This window comes from Talpa occidentalis, unplaced genomic scaffold (assembly GCF_014898055.3).
Source record: "Talpa occidentalis isolate TD23 unplaced genomic scaffold, MPIMG_talOcc4v2.1 talOcc4.12, whole genome shotgun sequence".
NCBI classification, from domain to species: domain Eukaryota; kingdom Metazoa; phylum Chordata; class Mammalia; order Eulipotyphla; family Talpidae; genus Talpa; species Talpa occidentalis.
Genome location: NW_023601212.1, coordinates 46,150,041 through 46,170,177, shown reverse-complemented (window position 1 = coordinate 46,170,177; position 20,137 = coordinate 46,150,041). Strand labels below are relative to the sequence as shown.

Below are 20,137 nucleotides of genomic sequence, written 5' to 3'. Positions count from 1 at the left end.
TTTTTTTAAAAGATAAATATGTTTGCACATGCAGAGAAAATTTCCGAAAAGATACATACATAAAAGACACTAAAGAGTATATAACTGAGGAATGTAACTGGGAAACTGAGGACAAGAGGAAGTTCACTTTCCATACTTGGTACCCTTACTAATGCTTGATTTTTTCCCCGTAAGTATGTATGTATTGTTATAACAACAAAGGTCTATCATTTAACCACCAGCAAAATCTGTCCCTTAGGGGGTTATAGTTAATTGGAGAACAGTTGGTCAAAGACTCAAAGCTACTTCACAAATCTTTAAGTGGAAAAATGCTCAACTGGCATTTCTTTTCTGTAGTTCCTAGAACAGATGCACATGCTATTTCCTGTAAGAGACATGTAGGGGTTGCTATGACATGAGCAGAGTATGGGACTGCGGACCTCAAGGGGAAACCACTGCCTGTGCAGTCACACTCACCTCAGCCAGAGAGATCACTCACTGTGCCCTAACAGTTAGACAGTTCTTACTTTTCAGTTAAATGTCCCAATTTGTAAACACATGCACTAGATGGACCCCCGAAGACCTGGGGGCCAGCATATTCAAAGCGCTTAGCTTGTTGTAAATAACCGGTTTTATTGGCACAGAGTCATGCCCATTCAGTGGTTTCTGGTTCAAGACTGCTTTGACCTGCTGACCCACAAAGCCTAAGATAGTTACTGTCTGGCTCCTTACAGAAGAATTTTATTGACCCCCTGGATCTTGGTTGAATAGTTGACTTTAATTAGAATAAAATCAAGCTTCATTTTTCGGTCCTGCAGTTTTGACAGAAATTCAAATTCATTTTATATACTAATCATATATGGGTGTTTTTAACTGTAAAAACTGAGTCAGTTTTTTAAAATGTACAAAGATAACCCTAATTACCTAAAATACACTTAAAAACATTGCTGACTTGATAACAAATGTCACTGCCAGATAGTTTCTTGTTGAAAAGGCTTACCTTTCTAGGGCAGCTTTGTCAGTGTCCAACTTTGTAGATGCTGAATCATGCCCACCAGGGGGAGCTTTCAGCACAACCCACCCCTCCCCACCCCCACCCCTAGCAAAATCCAGGGCACTAAGGCTGCCCAGACCATAGAACTGCACAGCTCAGGCAAGCACCATGGACTGCTTTTAAGGTTTACCAATTACAGTGTTTCTGTATGGTACCCTGTCCTCAGACAGGGCTCCCCACCTACTTTCCCGACTCTCTGTGAAGGTGTTCATAGCCAGCGAAGGCTGGATGTTGCATGCAGCCCTGGACTCTTCCTGGCAGGCCAGGCATTTTGCTAAGGAATACTCTGACAAACCTGGGAGAAACTTCATTACCATTTTGTAGATGAGGGGGCTTAAGAGATCTGCCAGGTTCTCACAGTGAAAAGGCAACAAAGTCAGGCACAACCAAATGCTACCATGAGCCCTTGCTCCAGGAGCTGCACCACCCACCTCCTGTTAAGGCCAGTGGCTCTTGAGCCTCCCTAGGATGAGAAGACCGTGATGTCCTGGCTCCTGGACCCTGCCAGGACAGCCAGGCTAGTCTAGGACTTGGCCAGGTCTTTCAGTCATTTACCCCTGAGGTCATGGTCCCCCTGGACCACTCAGCTCCTATAGTGATGACTCTGCAAAGGCCAGCTCCTGGCAGGGTTGGGGTTCAGAAGAAGAGTTGTGAACACTGAGGTCAGAGCTGAGATGCAAGACCAGATCCAAGAGGATGGGATCCAGAGATGATTGACCCAGCACATGAAGGGGCAAGCTGGGGTTTCACAGTGAGACAAAGATGCCTGAGCATCACAGTCTGAGACTGTGCCTCACAAGGGAGTGAATGGGAGGTAGGCAGTGGGACGCCTGCTCCCTGTGGCCATGTGGTCCCTGGAACTAAAGTTAGGAGTCTTGGCAACCAGGAGTATATAGAGAGGAGGACGGCAGAGTGATAACCAGACCACAAAGAACAAATTTGGGAAACGAGAGAAAAGAATCAAGAAGGGGGGGTGCAGCAGACCTCTCCTGTCTTGCCCGCTGCTCCCCTCAGCAGTGTGTTTCAGTCAGTCTGCCTGTTCTGTTCCCCACTCTGTCTCTGGTGAATCTTCTCAGCCCTGCACCTGTGGCCTACACCCCAGGTCTTCTATGCATTAAAAAAAAAAAAAAGAATCCAGGTAGGTTCTGAACTTCAGAGACACATAGAGGCAGACAGTAAACTTGGAAAAGAAATCTGGACAATAGAGTGGGGTCTTGAATAGGTGGGCTAGGCTGAGAGGCCCAGCATCCCGTCCCCGGCAGCATTCTAGAACAGGGTTACATGAAATCCTCCTGGTACTACCTGAGGGCATCCAGCCAGCCTGGGAATGCAGAGGGAGGTTCTGCCCTCAAAGGTGGACACTCTAGGGGGATGTCATTGTTGTACAGAATGACGTTTGATTTTCTGCAAAACTGCAGCTACTCCTTTGAAACACTGTGACATGCCAGGTCTGTGGGAAGCACCATAGGACAGCAGCTCGCTGACTCCCTACCTGAACAGGAGGACCACTGATTCCTCAGGCAAGAGAGCAGGAAATGAGGTCCAGGAGGTGAGCCACTGGCTCACACCCACCCGCAGCACACAAAGAGGCCAAGCAAGTGCCACAGCCCAGTTTGGTGCTCACAGGGGCTCTGACAACCTCTGAGGACACCCAAGGCACTAGGCAAATTGGAAGGATGGGCTACAGCTCCAGGACTTTATGTCTTCCCCAGAGATGACACAGAGCTTCTCTAACTGAGTTTGAAAGTGTTTCTGGGAGGAATCCCAGCTAAGGGTCAGCACTCTGTCCTGCAGATGCAGTGATGCAATGTGAGCTGCCTGATTTGACCAAGAGTCTTAACAGGTCCAAACTTAGACTCCTTTCTCACACACTCCCCAGTCCCCCAGACCAACCCTCCAAGACCTGCTGCCCTTGACCTGTCACCCTAAGGCATCTCTATTCAGAAGTGGAACCTGGGAGAGGTAGTAGGGACACGTGGAGGTTGGGGGTCCTCATGTGCTCACACCCCAGTGGTCATCAAGGGCTGAGAGGAAGAAGGAAAAGAGGAATGAAACCCTCACCAAACTGGGACTAGAAGAGCTACTCCTCAACTAGATAAATGATGTCTATGAAAACCCACAGCTCACATCACACGCAAGACAGAAAATGGAAGAATATTCCTGTAAGGTCAGGAACAAGATGAGGATGTCTGCTCTCACCATTTCTATTCAACACAGGACTAAAGTCCTAACCAGAGCAATTAGGAAAGAAAAAGAAATGAAAGACATCCAAACTAGAAAGGACAAAGGAAAACTATCTATCAGCAGGTGGCATGATATACAGAAAATCCTAACAAATCCACAAAAATCATTACAGTTAATAGACTCCGCAAAGAATATAAAGCCAAAACACAAAGTTCACTGGTGTTTCTATAAACTAATGACAAACAATTTAAAAATGAAATTAAGAAAATAACCACATTTAAAATAGGATGAAAAAAACTGAAATACTTGAGAATAAATTTTACCACAGAGATTCAAGATGTGTGCACTGAAAACTAGAAATTACAGCTGAAAGAAATAAAGAAAACACAAATAACTGAAAGGGTGTCTGGTGTTCATGGAGTGGAAGACTTAACATTGTAAATATCTTCCATGCGGTTACGTCCTAATAAACCCATCATAAATTGAATCCTGTTAACAAAACAACTGGAAGCTGTGTCTCACTAATGCTGCCTAGCACAGCAAGGACAGTACCGTGGCTTCTACTGAATGCATCTTGTTTTCACACCTCTAGAAAGTGGAAAGATCACCAATTTGGACCATTACTAAGACTGGGACCATCTGTATCCCCCAAAGTAATCAAGATTCAATACAATTCTTGTCAAAATCCCACTAGCCTTTTTTTAAGAAATGGAAAAGCTGATCTTCAAATTCATGAATTGCATGGGGCCTTGAATGGCCAGAACAACCTTGAAAAAGAACAAATTTCAAAGACTCACTTCTGATTTTGAACTTACTGTAAACTACCATTATCTACACAGAATGGTACTGGCATAAAGACAGACATGGAGCTCAATGGATTAGAACTGAGTGAGAAAAAAACCCATATAATTATAGTCAACTGATTTCCAACAAGGATAATAAGATGATTCAACAGGAATAATTTATTTTCTTAAACAAAGGGTGCTGGGACAACTGGGTCTCCATGTGCAAAAGAATGAACCTGGATCACTTAGCTCATACCATATACAAAAGTTAACTGAAAACGCATCAAAGACCTAAAATTATTAAACTATTAGAAGAAAACATAGGGGGGAAACTTTCATGACCTCAGATGTGGCAATGGATTCTTAGATTTGACACTAAAAGAATGAGCAACAAAGAAAAAAAAAATAAACTGGACTTGATCAAAATGGAAAAACTTATGTGCATTAAAGAAAGTAAGAATGGGGGCCTCCCTAGTGTAGCAAGGGGATAAGCTCAGACTATGAGGCTGCCCGCAGCCAATGCAGCACGAGTTCGATCCCTGTCCAGGGAGGGGACCCACATGGCACAGTAGACCTCTCCTGCCTTGCCTGCTGCTCCCCTCAGCAGTGTACGTCTGTCAACCTGCCTGTTCTGCTCCCCACTCTATCTCTGGTGAATCCTTTCACCCCTGCACCTCTGACCTATACCCCAGTTCTTGTATGCATAAATAATCTTATTTAAAAAATAATTAAAAAAAGGAATATAAGAATGAAATGACAATCTGAAGAATGGAGGAATATATTTGATAAAGGTGTAGAGTCCAGAATAAATAAAGGACTCTTATGATTCAACAACAGAAAAACAAACTGAAAAGCAGGCAAAGAACTGAAATAGACATTTCTCCAAAGAAGATGTAAAAGCACATGAAACAAGCAACATGCACATGAAAAAATGTTCAATATTGTAAGTCATCAGAAAAATGCAAATCAAAATCACAATGAGATACTACTTCAAACCCATTAGAATGGCTGGATTTAAAAAAATAGAAAAAAGTGTTGGTGAGGATGCAGAGAAAGTGAAACCCTAGAATATGGCTAGTGAGAATGTGAAATGGTGTAGCCACTGTGGAAAACATGCTGGCAGTTCCTCAGAAAAGTTAAACATAGAATTTCCCTATGACCCAGTAATTCCACTCCTAGGTACAGATTCCAAAGAACTGAAAACAGGGGCCTCCCCTGGTGGCGCAGCGGTTGAGCTCTGGGCTACAAAGCTGCCCGCAGCCTCTGCAGCACTGGTTCGATCTCTGGCCACCGGTAAGGGTCCCACCTGGCACGACAGACCTCTTCTGCTGCGCCCGCTGCTCCCCTCAGCAGTGTATTTCGTCAGTCTGCCTGTTCTGTTCCCCCTCTGGCTCTGGTGAATTCTCTCACCCTCCCGCGCTTCTGACTGTTCCCAGTGCTTGTATAAATAAATAAATAAATAAATCTTTAAAAAAAAAAAAAAAATCGAAAACAGATGTTTAAACAATCCTTTAGGGCCTCCCCAGTGGCGAAGCGGTTGAGCGCTGGGTTGCGAAGCTGCCCGCGGCCTCTGCGGCGCCGGTTCGATCCCCGGCTGCTCCCCGGCCACCGGAGGAGGATCCCGCATGGCGCCCAGACCTCTCCTGCCGCCCGCTGCTCCCCTCAGCAGTGTACTTCGGTCCTTCTGCCTGCTCTGCTCCCCGCTCTGGCTCTGGTGAATTCTCTCACCCTCCCGCGCTTCTGACTGTACCCAGTGCTTGTATAAACAAAAAACAAACAAACAAATAAATAAATAAAATAAAATAAAAAAACATGCCTCTATAAAAAAAAAATAAATAAATAAACAATCCTTTAGACAAAAGTTCACAAGCAGCACTATTCGCAGTGCCCCAAAAGTAGAAATGACCAAAATGTCCATAAATGGACAAATGGATGAATACGCTGTGATCCATCCACACAGTGGAGTATTATTCAAGCATAAAAATGAGTGAAGTAAGTCCTGAGACAACCGGTAAAATAAAAACAGAACAGTCTACCTACACATCAGAGTATCATTAGCCACAAAAAGGAGTGAAGCCCTGACACATGCCATGTGGATGAACCTTGATAACGTGATGCTGAATGAGAGAAGCCAGATACGAAAGGCCACACAGTGTGTGATCCATTTGTAGGAAATGCCAGAACAGGCAAATCCATAGAAAGCAGATGAGTGGTTCTATAGGGACTGGGGGAGGGGCATAAAGAATGACTGCTAATGGGGACAGGGTCTTTATTTGGGGTATGGAATGTTCAGGAATTCGACAGAGGTGGTGGTTATATATCACTGTAGCTGTACTGAATGTCACTGAATTGTTCACTTTAAAATGGTGAATTTTATGTAAGTTTTACTTCAATTAAAAAAAAGTTCATAGAAAAAAGAAACAGACAATGAAAAGAAGCCAGGAGAGCTGAGACCACAGCAGGGAGAAAGGCTGATGGTGTAGCCTGAGTGCCCCACATCTAGGACCCTCCTCTGCTCTCTGCCCCCTACCCAAGTCACTGTCAAGCCTCAGTTCCCACTACTGGGTACCCACAGAGGGGGAGGATGTGCCTGAGCCCCCATGTACTTCCCACAGGGTCCTGCTGCAGGTAGGATCTCCATGGGCGGGGGTGGGAGGGGAATGCTCTCCAGCTCCCAAACCTTCCCAGCACCCAGCACTCTGTATAGAGCAGCCCTTTGGATGCTCTGACAGGATGTCTATACCATGTGGCTTCTGGGGGATCCCACAGCAACCTGAGGGGCAGACAAACCTGGTCTGGCCCTGGGGGCAGCCTTGAGGCACAGGATTCCCTAGTCAAGTGGAAGCTCTGTACTCACCAGGGACCGCTTGGCCTCAGGCAGGAACTGTCCAAACTCGGAAAGCAGGTCTTCCTGACCCCGGAAGAGGTTGGCAACCTCAGTGAATACCTCCTCTTCAGACATGCCTCGGAAGGGCCGGCCCTTCGTGCTTAGCTGCTCCTTCTGTGATTTTCCAGAAAAGGAAAAGGTGTAGTTAGCCAAGGAACAAGGTATTCAGCCCAAGTTGTGACATTTAGCATGTCCCTGTGGAGGAGATAGGACTCATGAAGGAGAATCAACTGGTAGAGGGCACAAAGGCAACTGGAAGAGAAGGGTCTAGCCAGTTGGCCTGCTGTCAACTTGGGCCCTAAGCTAGACATTGTTCTGAACAGTTGTGTGTGGTGGCATCTCAATCCCATCCACAGTACCTGCCGTGGATGACCTGTGTCAGGAATGTGGAGCAGATGTGAATAGGCCCTAGTCCTTGTGTTCTAGAGCAGAGGCTGGTGAATTGCAAGGTCAGTGGTGACTCAACAGCCCACCTAAGAGCAAAGGGAGCAGAGAGTGAGCATGGGCCTTGAAGGAGAAGAGGCTGAAGAGGAAGGAAAGCAACTTATAGACTCATGACCTTGTTGACCTAGAGGCACCAAGAATGAGGTAGAAAGGAAGATGGCATGACCTGGAGTTTAAAGGCACAGAGAGGACGGAAGGGGACCCAGGCTGGGAGAGCAGGAAGTGGTAAGCAGATTCAAGGTGGCCATTAGAGACAGCGATTCCTCATTTAACATCATCCATGTTTTCTCAAAAAATGTGATTTTCAGTGAAACGACTGTGTAACAAATGCAGGTTCTTGAATAAGGTAAATTCCTCCAACTCTGCTTGGGACTTTTTCTTCTCATCAATGTTGAAACAAAATGACACTGAAATGAAATAACATTCAAGGACCTGCTTTAAGTGTCTGTCACCTTTACAGTCAAGAAAGGAACACAGCAAAAGGCAGCAGTGCCAGGGTGCCCCAGAGCACAGGGCATAGCTTTGATGCCCCCATTCCTCCAGGGCTAAGGGAAAGCAGCCCTTTGCTGAGAGCCCTCAAGGCTCATTCCCCTCCCACTGTGCCCTGAAGGATCTTGTCCCCAACCTGGTGCCTCATCTGCAGCACCTAGTTACAAGGAGGAAAAACACTACTATGCCCAAATCCCCCAGGTTTATCAGGATACCTGAAAGTCATTAAAAAAAAATGGGCAAAGACCACACACTTCAGAAAATAAATACACATGATCTGTCTACACACGAGATGAGAGCAAACTGAGAGATGTTTAAAGAAATACAAGTTACGGCAGCACCTCAGCAGTGCTGTGAAAGATGAAATGCTGTGATTTCTGATGAGGACATGGGAAATGGATGTTCTCAAACCACAAGGCAGAAAGGAAGAGGGGGCACCCAGTAGAGGGAAACCTGGCACCAGCTGGGAAACATAATGCACGCATACCCTGACTTGGGAATGCTCTTTCCGGAATCCTCTTGCAGAGACAGTCAGTGCTGTTCTAGAACTTGTTACGAACATGCAAATCTGTTTGCACATAACAGGTGTCCTGGTGAAGGATTTGAACATGTGGGGTTTGCATTTGCTTGTGCAGGGTTTTGTCCAGAAGCAACAGTGGATGAGCACAGAAAGCTGTGCCCAGCTGCCCAATCTCAGGGACACAGAGAGCCACCCCCATAAACCCCTCAACTTCTAGCATTCCCTCAGTGTTAGGAGTCACCTGCCAGGCTCCATCTGGGATTACAGTTTTCTGTCCCATTTCTGGAAACTTGCTTCCAAGGACATGCAGGTTGTCATCTTCCTACCCTTATATCCACAAGTGAATTCAGGTCTCTTCCAACGTGAAGTGCTGGGATTGATTTAGGACTCGTATTATTCTGTACAATAGCACTAATGTTTTTAGCCTGTCTTCTCTGCTAAGGGAGTTTTTGAGTACTGTGCCCTGATCCCATAAGTCCTTGCCTGTGTGAATTTGAAGGGTGGGGTAAGGCAGTACTGACCTTGCTCATCCAAGCTCATGCAGGAGGTAGTTATGAAGTTATGCACTGGATAACAGCTGCTCTCACTGACCTGAGCAAGTACTGAGCTTTAATCAGTGACCTTGGGGGGTAGGGGGGCACTTTGTGGATTAAACCTTAATGTAAGGGCCAGGGTCCAATATGGCAGGGAGCAGAGCTAACCAAACCAAAGCCCAACAGATTAAAAAACAGTAACATATAACAGCCTTACCTGGTGCTGCATGCCCTGAACTGCTTGGTGTCTATTAAAAATCCAGATAATTCTCACAAAAAGTCAGACCTCCAGCTTTTGCTGAACAAACTGACCTCAGGTGGGAGTTGCAGTGTGGTGAGGAATCGGGAAAAGCTCATTAAAAACAGATGCTGGCCATAGCCAGTTGAGGTGCAGACATCTGCATTCCACACCAACCCTAGGGACTCTGGCTGGAGGACCCACAATCCTATCTGGCCCTTCAAGTGTTCTCTGAGTCTGGGGTCCATCGTTATGACCATGCATAACTATGTCTGACTTCTCCAGCTCCCAGAGACACTATCCGGTCTTGCATCAATCCTTTCAGCTCTAAGATGTGATGACCCCATAGAATCTGTGAAGAAGCCATAAACCCCTGAGTGAGGATGACATCTGAGTTCTTTGCACGACTCAGATGTCCCTCGCCGCCACCTGCTTGCCTGCATCTCCCATCAAATGTCTTCCCTCACCCTGGGCCTTCACACAGGCCATTCCTGGAACCAAGTGAATCTACCTTTTCTTCCTTAGTCATCTGCCTGATAGTTTTTTTTTTTTAAAGATTTATTTATTTATGCATATAAGAACTGGGGTATAGGCCAGAGGTGCAGGGATTGAGAAGGATTCACCAGAGACAGAGTGGGGAGCAGAACAGGCAGACTGGCTGAAATACACTGCTGAGGGGAGCAGCAGGTGAGACATGAGAGGTCTGTTGTGCCATGTGGACAGCTCCCTGGCCAGCCGGAGATCGAACTCGTGCTGCAGAGGCTATGGACAGCTTCGCAGTGCTGTGCTTGATGACTTGCGCCCGGGGAGGCCCTGCCTGATAGTTTTAGCTGATTTGTCAAGAGTCAACCTAAATATTCTCTACCTGACCCCCAGTGGGACTGACACCCACTTGCTCTGACATATTTCTGGACACATCCCTCTTTTCTACCCCAATCATCTCTAGGTCTCTTTCATTTCTAGATGAAACCCTCAGGTAGCAGTAACCAGTCATCTGCTGCCCCAGTGCTTGGCACAGAGCATAAAGTAATCAGCATAAATAGCGGGCAGCTGTGCTGTCTAAACAGTAAGTCATCTATAAAAAGACCATATTCTTAGGTTCTTTTTACATACCTCTAATGTGTGTTTCCTTTTATGGGTACAGTGGTGCCTCAAGGAGAAAATTAAAATCAAAACTAATAGAACCCCATCAACTATATCTATACCCACGTTCATAGCAGCATTATTCACAATCGCCAGAATATGGAAGCAACCCAGTCTGTCAATGGCTAAATGAATAAGCAAAATGTGGTCCATTCACACAATGGAATAATATTCAGCCTCAAAAAGGGAGAAAATCTAACATATGCTACAACACTGATGAACCTGGAGGACATTATGCTGAGTGAAATAAGCCAGTCACAAAAGGAAAAATATTGTGTGATTCTACTTATATGAGAAAAAGTCAAATCCACAGAGATAGAATGGTGGTTTGCCAGGGGCTGGAGGAGAGACATGGGACGTGTGTGTTTAATGGGGACAGAATTTCATGTTAGGAAGAAGAAAAAGTTCTGGAGATGGAAGGTGGGGATGGTGACACAATGTGAATGTGCTGAATGCCACAGAACTGCACACTTAAAAATGGTTAAAAAGGCAAGTTTTGATACCTATTTTTCAGTGTGGTAAAAGAAAATTAATACACTCTCCCCCAAAAAAGCTAATAAGAATGTAACAGGAATTCATAAATTTAGACAACAAAAATGGAATGCTTCCAATGTACCAAACAGTGGGTGACAACACAAACACCCACATAGGACAGCCCGAGATCCCTACCTGGTATGTGTGCAGTATCTCCAAAAATGATCTATAGATTTCTGGGTGGTCTAGAAAACGTGTCTTAATCTTGTTCACATAGCTGATGGCATTGTTGAATTCCACAGAATCCGACTCCAAGGGCACCTGAGGCTTGTCCTCCTTGTATGGTATCTGCTGCTTGAGGCTATCGGCACAGTCGCTGTGGTTGTGCGAATTCTCCTGACAACAACACACAGTGAGTTAGTTGGTCTGACACCCAAAACAGACTAAGAAACGCAGATGGGACTTCTGTCTATGTGAGAACAGGCCAAACCTAGCACAAAGCTGAGGGTTTCACTTAGATGCAGGAAAGGTCACTTACGGGGGATGTCTGGAGGGAGGCAAGCAGAAGCCACAGGAAACTTGCAGAGAGTAGCCCCTGGGTGTCTGTGCGCTGTCTGAGCAAATCTTACGAACTCACCTCCATCTCATTCTTCCAAATTGATTCAAAGAACACAAAAGTCTAACCAACATGCTACGTTTTGAAAAATTAGCATTCAGGAGTTATTTACAAAAATCAGATTATTTAATCCTTTTTGGAATAGAGTTTTGGGCTCTTGATAAAGGAAGTCTTCCGCACCATTGCCAGTCCATCTCAGCAAATGTTTTCAAGTGTGAAAGCTCCTGCTGTCAGTGGTGATGGGAAAGTCAGGATGCATGGAATAGGGGCCCTGCAGGCGAGGAGGCCCACTGTCCAGACTGCCTGGGGCTGTGGGGTCCTGGAATTTGGGACTTTTGGTGCTAGGCCCCAGGCAAGTCATCAAGTGCAAAAAGACAGGCCCTTACCTGTTAGCCATGCCCTCCACTTGTATGCTTTTTGCTCAATAAAAATAAAAACAAAACAGACACACATCCCCTTGTGCACCAGGAATACTAGCTCAGAACAGGACAGCCCCTCCCACCCTCCCAGACCCCAAGTGACATTTAGGTTCTAAACAGGAATTCTGCAGATAGTTCTGAATATGATTTCTGCCCCAATGATAGAAGCTGGGCTGCCAGGAGTGACCCTCAGCATCCTGCTCGTCTCTACACATGGGGGCTGCTTCTCCAGCAGGTGGGGATCCTTTTAGGTCAGATACCTAAGCAAGATTTCCAGAACTATCCTGTGCTAAACAAAAATGACCTGTCTCCCAGGAAGTACCAGAGCCCCTTTCTCGCTTTATTCTTCTCCAAACATGCACCACCTTCCTACATGTAGCATATTTTACTTACTTTATTGTTAGCCCACCCACCCCGACCAGATGGCAAATGCAATGAGAGTGGCCAATTCTATTTTGTCCACTGCTTATACCCCAGAGCCTTGAACAGTACTTAGACTAGAGTGGGCTTCATCCACTGTTGGGGAAGATCAGATTAACAAAGGAAGGAACAAATCAAGTCTATTTCCATTGCCTGTGGTACCCAGCATAGCACCTGGCACCAACCACCAACTAGAGTTTGCAGTAAGATGGCCACTGACACCCTGCAAAGACTTTATTGCCAGGCACACCCATGATCATCCAGAGGAGTAGTCTTTGGGGGCTGCCACAACAAAACACCAGTCAGGGCAGCTTGCATAACAAGATTTATTGTGTCAGCTCTGTAGGCTAGAAGTCCAAGATCAAGGTGCCAGCAGGACTGATTTCTCCTGAGGCCTCTTGGCTTACTATGACCTCACGTGGTCAGCTGTCTATGTACGTACATTCCTAGGCTCTTTTCATGTGCTCACGTTTCATCTTCTCAAACAGCCCTCAAATTAGACTAGGGCATCCTAATAGCCCCATTTTACCTTAATTTCCTCTGTACAGACCCTATCTCCAAATATAGTCACATTCTGGGTACTGAGAGGGACAGGAAATCAACAAGAATTGGGGATGTAGTCTACCCTATTCAGGCCTTAACAGTGGGTGTAGAGGCAGCTCTAGAAAGTGTGAGCTGAGGAAAGCAGGCACACAAACAATTCAGAGCAGCCACATTTCTAAACATCATTTCTTCTCCGCAAGGAATCCATTCATTAAGATATTCTTGCCAATTACCTTTGCTTAGGCTTACAGAAGTCTATACACACATTCCTAGCAGGTACAGAGGTGCACAGGCTTGGCATAGAAGGAGCCAAAGGAGGCAGGTAGGGGCAGGGGGAAGGAGCAAGTAACCTTGGAGCTGAGGTTTGCTTCAGCAGAGGTTGAGTGCTTCCATAAATCTCCCCACCACTCCAATTCCTGGAATGAGTCCTGTGCAAGATGGAGAACCACTCTTCGGGCCATGGCTTAGCAGAAAGGGCCAGAAAGCAATGGGGTTGCTGTTGTGGCCCAGTCTGATGGTTTTTCAGTAAGTTAAACGCAGTTAGCATGTGACCTAGTAATTCTGTTCCTAGGTATTAAAAGAAGTGGAAACAAGTACTCATAAATCCTTGCCCACACATCCACAGAAGCACTAGTCACAACTGATGAAATGTGAAGTGTCTGTCAATGAGTGAATGGGTGAACACAATATGGTCCATCCACACACTGGAGTATCACTCAGTCATAACAAGGAGCAAAGCCCTAACACACGTTGCAACATAGATAAACCAGAAATATGACGCTGAGTAAGAGAAGCCAGGCAGAAAAGGTTATATGTGAATTCAGTTATGTGAAATGTCACAGAAGGCAGATTAGTGGTTGTACAGGGCCTGTGGGAGGGGCAAGTATGGTTTCTTTTGGGGGTGACAGAAATGCTTCGGAATCAATGGCAGTGTTGCATGATATTGTAAATAAACTGAAAACCACTTAACTTTAGACGTTAAAATGGCTATCAATGAGAATTTAAAATTTTTTTTAGGTAATTATTGGAAAATGTAAAAACCACCAGATATACAAAAACCAGCAGTCTTCTGTCTAGAGGCAACAGTTTGCCAACCTCTGCTCTAAATTTTCTAGAATATCATTCAGTCTTTTCTCTGCCCTGAGTGGCTTCAACCAGGTAGTCAGAAACACTTCCTGAATACTTGACAGCTGCCCTGCACAGTCCACACATCTATCTGAGTCCGCACAAAGACCCACTGAGATATTTAAGAGACTATTCATCAAAAGGCATATGCCAAACAGAGAAGCCTCCACCCCACTGCTCTGGGTCTTGCTCACATCAGAGCCAACTTCACCCAGAGGCCCAGGCATCTTGGAATCCCCTTGAACGTTTAGCATTGACCCCTGCCCTCAGTCTGCATTACCAGCCACTCTACCTGGATAATACCAGGCTCTCCCTAGCCTTCCGCATCCTCTCTTGCCCCTCAACCCACTTCCAGCTAGTAGTCACAGTGGCTTTTCCAGAATCTTCCTCTGACTTCTCAGGCTCCTGGCTCACTCGCTCTCTCACCCTTTCCCCTGCTTCTCCCGCCCCACTGGTTTCCTGTTTTGTTTTTCCCCCCTCAAGCACACCCACTCATTCCCACCCATGCCTTTATGCCCCACTTGGAACATACCCCAGACACCCCACAGGCCCAGCTCCCTCCCCTCACCTGGGGTCTGCCCCTTGCTACTTGAACTTACATATTTCATATCCAACCATTTGCTTCTCATGTACCACCACTTGACCATGTAAGCACCTCGCAAGCTGGGACTCTGGATAGACCTTAGGACTGGGTGAGAGGAGGAGGGTTACTCCTGCTCTCTAGGGACCGAGACACAGACGTGTGAGGTGATCTGCTAGATGCTTCTAAGTGACTCTCTACTAGAAAATGTGGGTCTCCCTTGGAATGTAACAGCATCCCTCATGTTACAGGCTGCACCTAAAGGCTCATTGCTTTACCTGTGTCCAAGCTGGCTGTTATCACAGTAACACATAGAAAAGCAGGTTTCTTTTCTAGGACATTCAGCGTCTCCATTCTCCAGCATGTGCCTGGCACTGTCCATAATCAAGGACACAGTTGTAACCAAGACAGATGATGATCCTGATCTGGAAGACTCAGTCTCCCCAGGAGGGCAAACCAAAAAGGTGGATTTTTTACATTTCTTTTCTGAGTTCTACTATTTTGAAAAGTACGAAATGCAGATGGGGGTGAGGGGCTCTGAGGAGAGAGCATCACCACTAAGGCATGGATGACCAGACCCACAGTGACATGACTTGGAGGCTGCAGCCCCAGTAAAGGGACATTCTTTCTGCATGGTCCTTGGTCCTCATCATGGCACTAGTCCTTGTTATTCTTGAGTGTTCTGCTGGTGGCTTTGCCCCCATGGATACTTGGCAACATCTGGTGACATTTTAGGTTGTCACACTGGAGAAGGGGGTACTATTGGTATCAGGTGGGTGGAGGCCAGGGATCCTGGTCAGCACCCACAGTGCCCAGGACAGCCCCTTAATGGTGGTAATGCTGAGGCTGAAAACCCCTGCAACAAAGAATCCTCAAAGCCTGGGACTCCCTTATTTTTCTTCTCAGTACCTAAGAGCTATACCCCATGGGCTGTAAAATACATAAGATGAAAAATAAAAACAACAAAGCTGTACGTCAAAACAGTAAAATTGAGGGGAAAAGAACAAAAAAACAAATCACCAGGGTATTTTATGTGGGAAGCTCCATAAGACTCTCAGGGAGACAAGAGGACATCTTGCTTGCGGCCATAATGAAGCTGTCCAAATACCAGCCCCAAGTGCTCAGGAGTGGGGATGGGAGCTAGAAGGGTTGTGGATGTTGACTGAAAGTGGGTGGGCTGGCAAGGGCCCTGACTGTGCCTCTCCAGCTGAGGGAGGGGCCTACATTTGGCTGCTTCCTTAGTCTTATTGGTACAGTAACCCACAAGGTGTGTGCAGAACAGCAGGGACCCCAAAGCTATTTAAGGGAAGGGCCCTTGGGAATGCTATGCTAGCATGGGTAGTACATGTGAAGATCTGCCAGATAGCTACTCCAATAGTCAGGAACTAAGAAAGACGATTTCCACTTGGGGAGTGCAATTTAGGTCTTCGGCTCCAGCTCTTAGAGCACAATGGAAACTGTGACTGTTCTGAGATTAAACGCACTAAGGCTTTCATCATCTGAGGGCACAAAGCCCCACACATCTGGATCCTAGGGCTCCAATTGCAAATGTGAAATGCAAGCTCTTTGGAATTCAGCAATAGTATGCTTCCAAGTTCCTTTTCAAAACCAAGCTGCCTTCCTGGGCCTTAATGAGACAACATGCTGATGGTGGAGCTGTCCTTAAGTAGAGCAGGCAGGACTGACACACAAGTCCCCCTCAGAGTGCAACCAGTCACTAGTGCTACATTCCTGACTGCTCTCTTTCCAAATCGTGACCCTCTAACTGATGCACCTCTTTGCAATTTCATTCATCAGCGTAGAAGCCTACAAAATTCTTCCTGCAGAAAGTCTTAGCTCCCTTACTAAGCCTCTGGGACAGAGACTAAGATTGTTGAAGGAGCAAGGTCACTGAGACACCCTAAGGAGTTGTGGGGAGAGAGGGAAAGGAAATGGAGGTAGTTCTTCCCTCAGGAGACACCTGGAAATGTCTCGTGACATTTTTGGCTATCTCCATGGGATGAGGGCCTAATGGGTGGAGGCCAGTGATACTACTAAACATGCCCCAACATACTGGACAGCCCCCCACAGCAAAGCATTATGCCTTAAATGGCAATTGGCCGGAGGTGGAGAAAAAGACAAAGTTGCCTTATAAAAGCAAAGCTCAAATGGGCTTTCTTTATCACAGGGGCTAATAAGCTCAAGCAAGAAGGGACTGCAGACAGGGAAAGAAGGAACAATAGTTTGAGCTTAGCCAATGAACCTGTCGGCAATTAAATGAGCACAGCAACAATGAAAGTGTCTATTTACACTCGAGGTGACACCCAGGGCAGTCAGAGCAATCATACACTCAAAGACAAGGGTGGCCTGCCTGGTGTGCTCAGAGGGAGAGCATCAAGCTGAGACCATGACGACCACAAACTCTGCTTAATATGACAGAACTTAAAACTGTTAGGAGGATGCCTCCCTGACACAAACACATCCACTCTCGATTCAAATCCTCCATATGAGCCAATTTGGGTCACAGAGGGCTGTCTGTGGAGGTGTTATAATCTATTCTGATTTGGGAGACATTAGTACATCTAGACAAGGAATCGTCACCAGCTTTCAAGCCATGCAATACAGGAGGCAGGCACTACCCAACAGGAGTACCAGGCCCCATGTCACAAGGACATCACTCAAACCATTGCAGTGGCATACCTGGTTTGACAGAGGCGACTGGATGTTTAACTTGCCATTCTTGGGAATGTCAATTCTGTACCCAAGGGGGAGGAAAGCGTTGAATCCAACAATGAGGTCAGGGTGCTCATGAAAGAGCTGCGAAACGCGTCGAATGACTCCAGGGGTGTCAATGCTGGAACAGAGAGGGACTCCAGTGGGCAAGAGTGTATTTGAGGGCAAACTGAAAGTGAAATCCACTCCTAATTCCTTCAATAGTGCCATGTAACAAACTTCTCGAATGACAAGGAAGCACCCTAAAATGCAACCATGTAATCTGTCAAAGGCAATCTACTTCCAGAGCTGTTAGACTGGGCTCCCTGAGTCCTCCTGGGAGAACCATCAAATATTTATTTACAAAGTACAACTCCCCAAACACTCCAAGCATGTGTGCTCAGTTTTGAAAAAGTCAGGAGAGCTGACTATAAGTCCTGGACTCTAAGATATGAAGGGAGGCCAAAGCTCTGCAAACAATGTGATAAATTCCCTCTCACATGAATCAGGGATCAACTATGACACAGGTGTTGATCCCAGCAACTGATGGCAATGCATAAATACCAAAGCCCTGCAAGCCTGGGAGTTGCGTAAGAATCCAAGGGGAAAGAGGGCTCTTGCCAAGGCCTCTGTCAGTCTCCTGTCAAACAAGGGGGTGATGGTGACCCTCGAGTGGGTGCTTATAAGAACAGCTAATGTGTTTTAAATGCTCTGTGTGCCAGGTCCCTTACTAAGCATTTTATGCACAATTCTTCCAACAGGCCTGGATTAGAGTGCGGCAGGTGAGATACTCACTTTGTGGGCAAGATCTGAGGGGCAGAGAGTGCCAAAAACTCAATAATCAAGATAAACAACATTTTAAAACAGGGTACGAAAAAAATCAAAATTACTTTTTAAAAATCCTTGATGAACAAAATTTGTTTCATCATCGGCATCTTCAATAAAGACAGGAACTGATCCTGTGTTTTTTCAACTCACCTTACCCTATCCTGCCCCCTGTCCAGAAACCCCTCAACAGCTCCACAAGGGGAGTACTCCCCTTTCTTAAAAAAAAAAAAAAAAAAAGGAATTTAAGCTCACAGAGATTCCACGACCTGAAGAAGGTCACCGGGTCCCCCAGCCCGGATGGGGCTCCAACCAAGCTCAGCCAGACTGTACCCAGGGCGTGGGGAGGAGCCCCAAGAATACCTCTGGCTTTTGAACTCCTTCATGATCTCCAAGAAACCATTGTAGGTGGCGGGGTCGCTGCCAAAACGGATCTTCACCTGGTCCAGGTAGGTGAGGGCATCCTCCACCTGCGGGGAGGGGGAAAAGGGAGGATCCCGGTGGGCCGGGGTCTGTGGAGGAAGAATGGGGGCGCCTGGGAAGGAAGGGGGTATACCAGGGTTTCTGGTGCGGAAGATGACGACTGAACCCCTAAGGGGCCATGGTGGCGGTGGGGAAGGGGTCCCTGGCGGAGAAGGGACAGGGCCTCCGAGAGGCCGAGGTGAGGGGTAGGGAGTCATGGTGGGGTAGGGACAGGGCCTCAGGTGAGGGGTTGGGGGTTCCTAGCCTAGAAGCGGCCAGGCCTCTGAATGGCCAAGGTGAGGGGTGTCAGGGGGTCCCTGGCAGAGCAAGGACCGGGCCTCCAAGGGGTCAAGGTGAGGGGAAGAAGGTCGCGGGTCTCTGGCCAGGAAGGGTACGTGCCAGGCCTCAGAGAGGCCGAGGTGAGGGGTGAAGGGTCGGGGGGTCGGGCGCCGGGGACCCCGGGCCGAGCGGAGTCCGGAGGCCGAGGCGGGGCCGGGAGGGGCCAGGGTGAGGGGTGTCGGCCCGCGGCTGCCAGACGACGAGGGTTCCGAGGGAGAGCGGGGGCGCCACTCACATGCACCGGCAGCTTCTCGTGGCCCGCGGAGCCGGAGCGACCCCAGCGGGCGCCGCTCAGCCCCCGGCCCCCGGGACCGCCGCCGCCAGCGTGCGCCATGTTGGAATCGGAGCCGCGGCCAGCCCCGCCCCCGCCCGGGGGCCAGCGGCGCATGCGCGGGCCCCGCCCCGGGGCGGGGCCTGGAAACCTCAGGGCGGGGGGACCTCCCTGAGAGATTCTATAGGATGTTACTCCTAAAATTAAAATGCTAATGCTTTATAGAGCGCAGGTGGGCAGACCTAGACCTACTGATTGCTTTTGTCCGACCCCACCAGGCGGTTCAGAATTTTTAAAAAAATTTTTAAAGTTGGAAAAAATGCAAACGAGAAGACCATTTCATGACCCGTGAAAAACGTATGAAATCCAGATTTCAGTTTCTGTAAAAATAAAGCTTTATTGGCGCACAGGCACACCCTCTCCTTTACCTATCAAGTCTGGCTGGTAATGGGCTACTGTAGTAATATACTACTAATATGCGACAGATCCTAAGATCTGTGAAGACAGATATATTTACTAAAAATTGTTTGTGGACCCCTGCTTTATAGGATTGATGTGACAATGGGGTCTGGGTGCACAGCACCCTAATACAGAGCCCTGCAGGTAAATGTTCGCTGAATGGTTCTTGATTTACTCTACACCTCCTATCTTCACTTCCCTAGTCCTGATCCCAATCTCTTTCTCCTGGGCTAATTCAGGAACCTGTTAGCCAGTTTTCCAAACCCTGGACTATCAAGAGCTGAGATCATTCCACAGCTACTTCCACATATCTAGATCTTCCCACTTCTTGTGAGAGATATCTAAGCACTCACAGTCAGCACGAAAGGCCATCAGTACCTGGTGCTTACAGACCTTTGTGTGTAGGGTTTTCCACGCAGGCAAGTTGCCCTCTATTTGTGAAGAATGCCCTATCAATGCCTGCCCAGCCTGACTGCTTCTGGGCCCTATGAACCACATATACCATTTCCCTCACCAAAAACCTTGTTCTAGCTTGTCATCAGAAAACCCCTATGCATCCTTCAAAACCCAACCCAAATGCCCCCTCCTCTGTCCTCTCACATTCCCTTGTGCAATATCTTTATGTCATGCTATATCTCTAACTCAAGTCCCTGACAG

The 20,137-nt window shown here is 47.1% G+C and overlaps 1 protein-coding gene across 1 annotated transcript in view; it reads right to left on the bottom strand.

Moving 5' to 3' along the window:
• The window catches only part of SIN3B (SIN3 transcription regulator family member B), a 37,747-nt gene extending 18,663 nt beyond the window's left edge, over positions 1-19,084 (bottom strand). Inside the window, exons 1-5 of the mRNA XM_037506104.2 lie at positions 18,986-19,084; positions 18,313-18,419; positions 17,113-17,266; positions 10,926-11,126; positions 6,860-7,003 (exon numbers count right to left, since the gene is read on the bottom strand). Coding sequence (XP_037362001.1) covers positions 6,860-7,003; positions 10,926-11,126; positions 17,113-17,266; positions 18,313-18,419; positions 18,986-19,084 — 705 coding nt within the window. The remainder of the gene's footprint in view (positions 1-6,859; positions 7,004-10,925; positions 11,127-17,112; positions 17,267-18,312; positions 18,420-18,985) is intronic.
• Between the last annotated feature and the right edge of the window lie 1,053 nt (positions 19,085-20,137).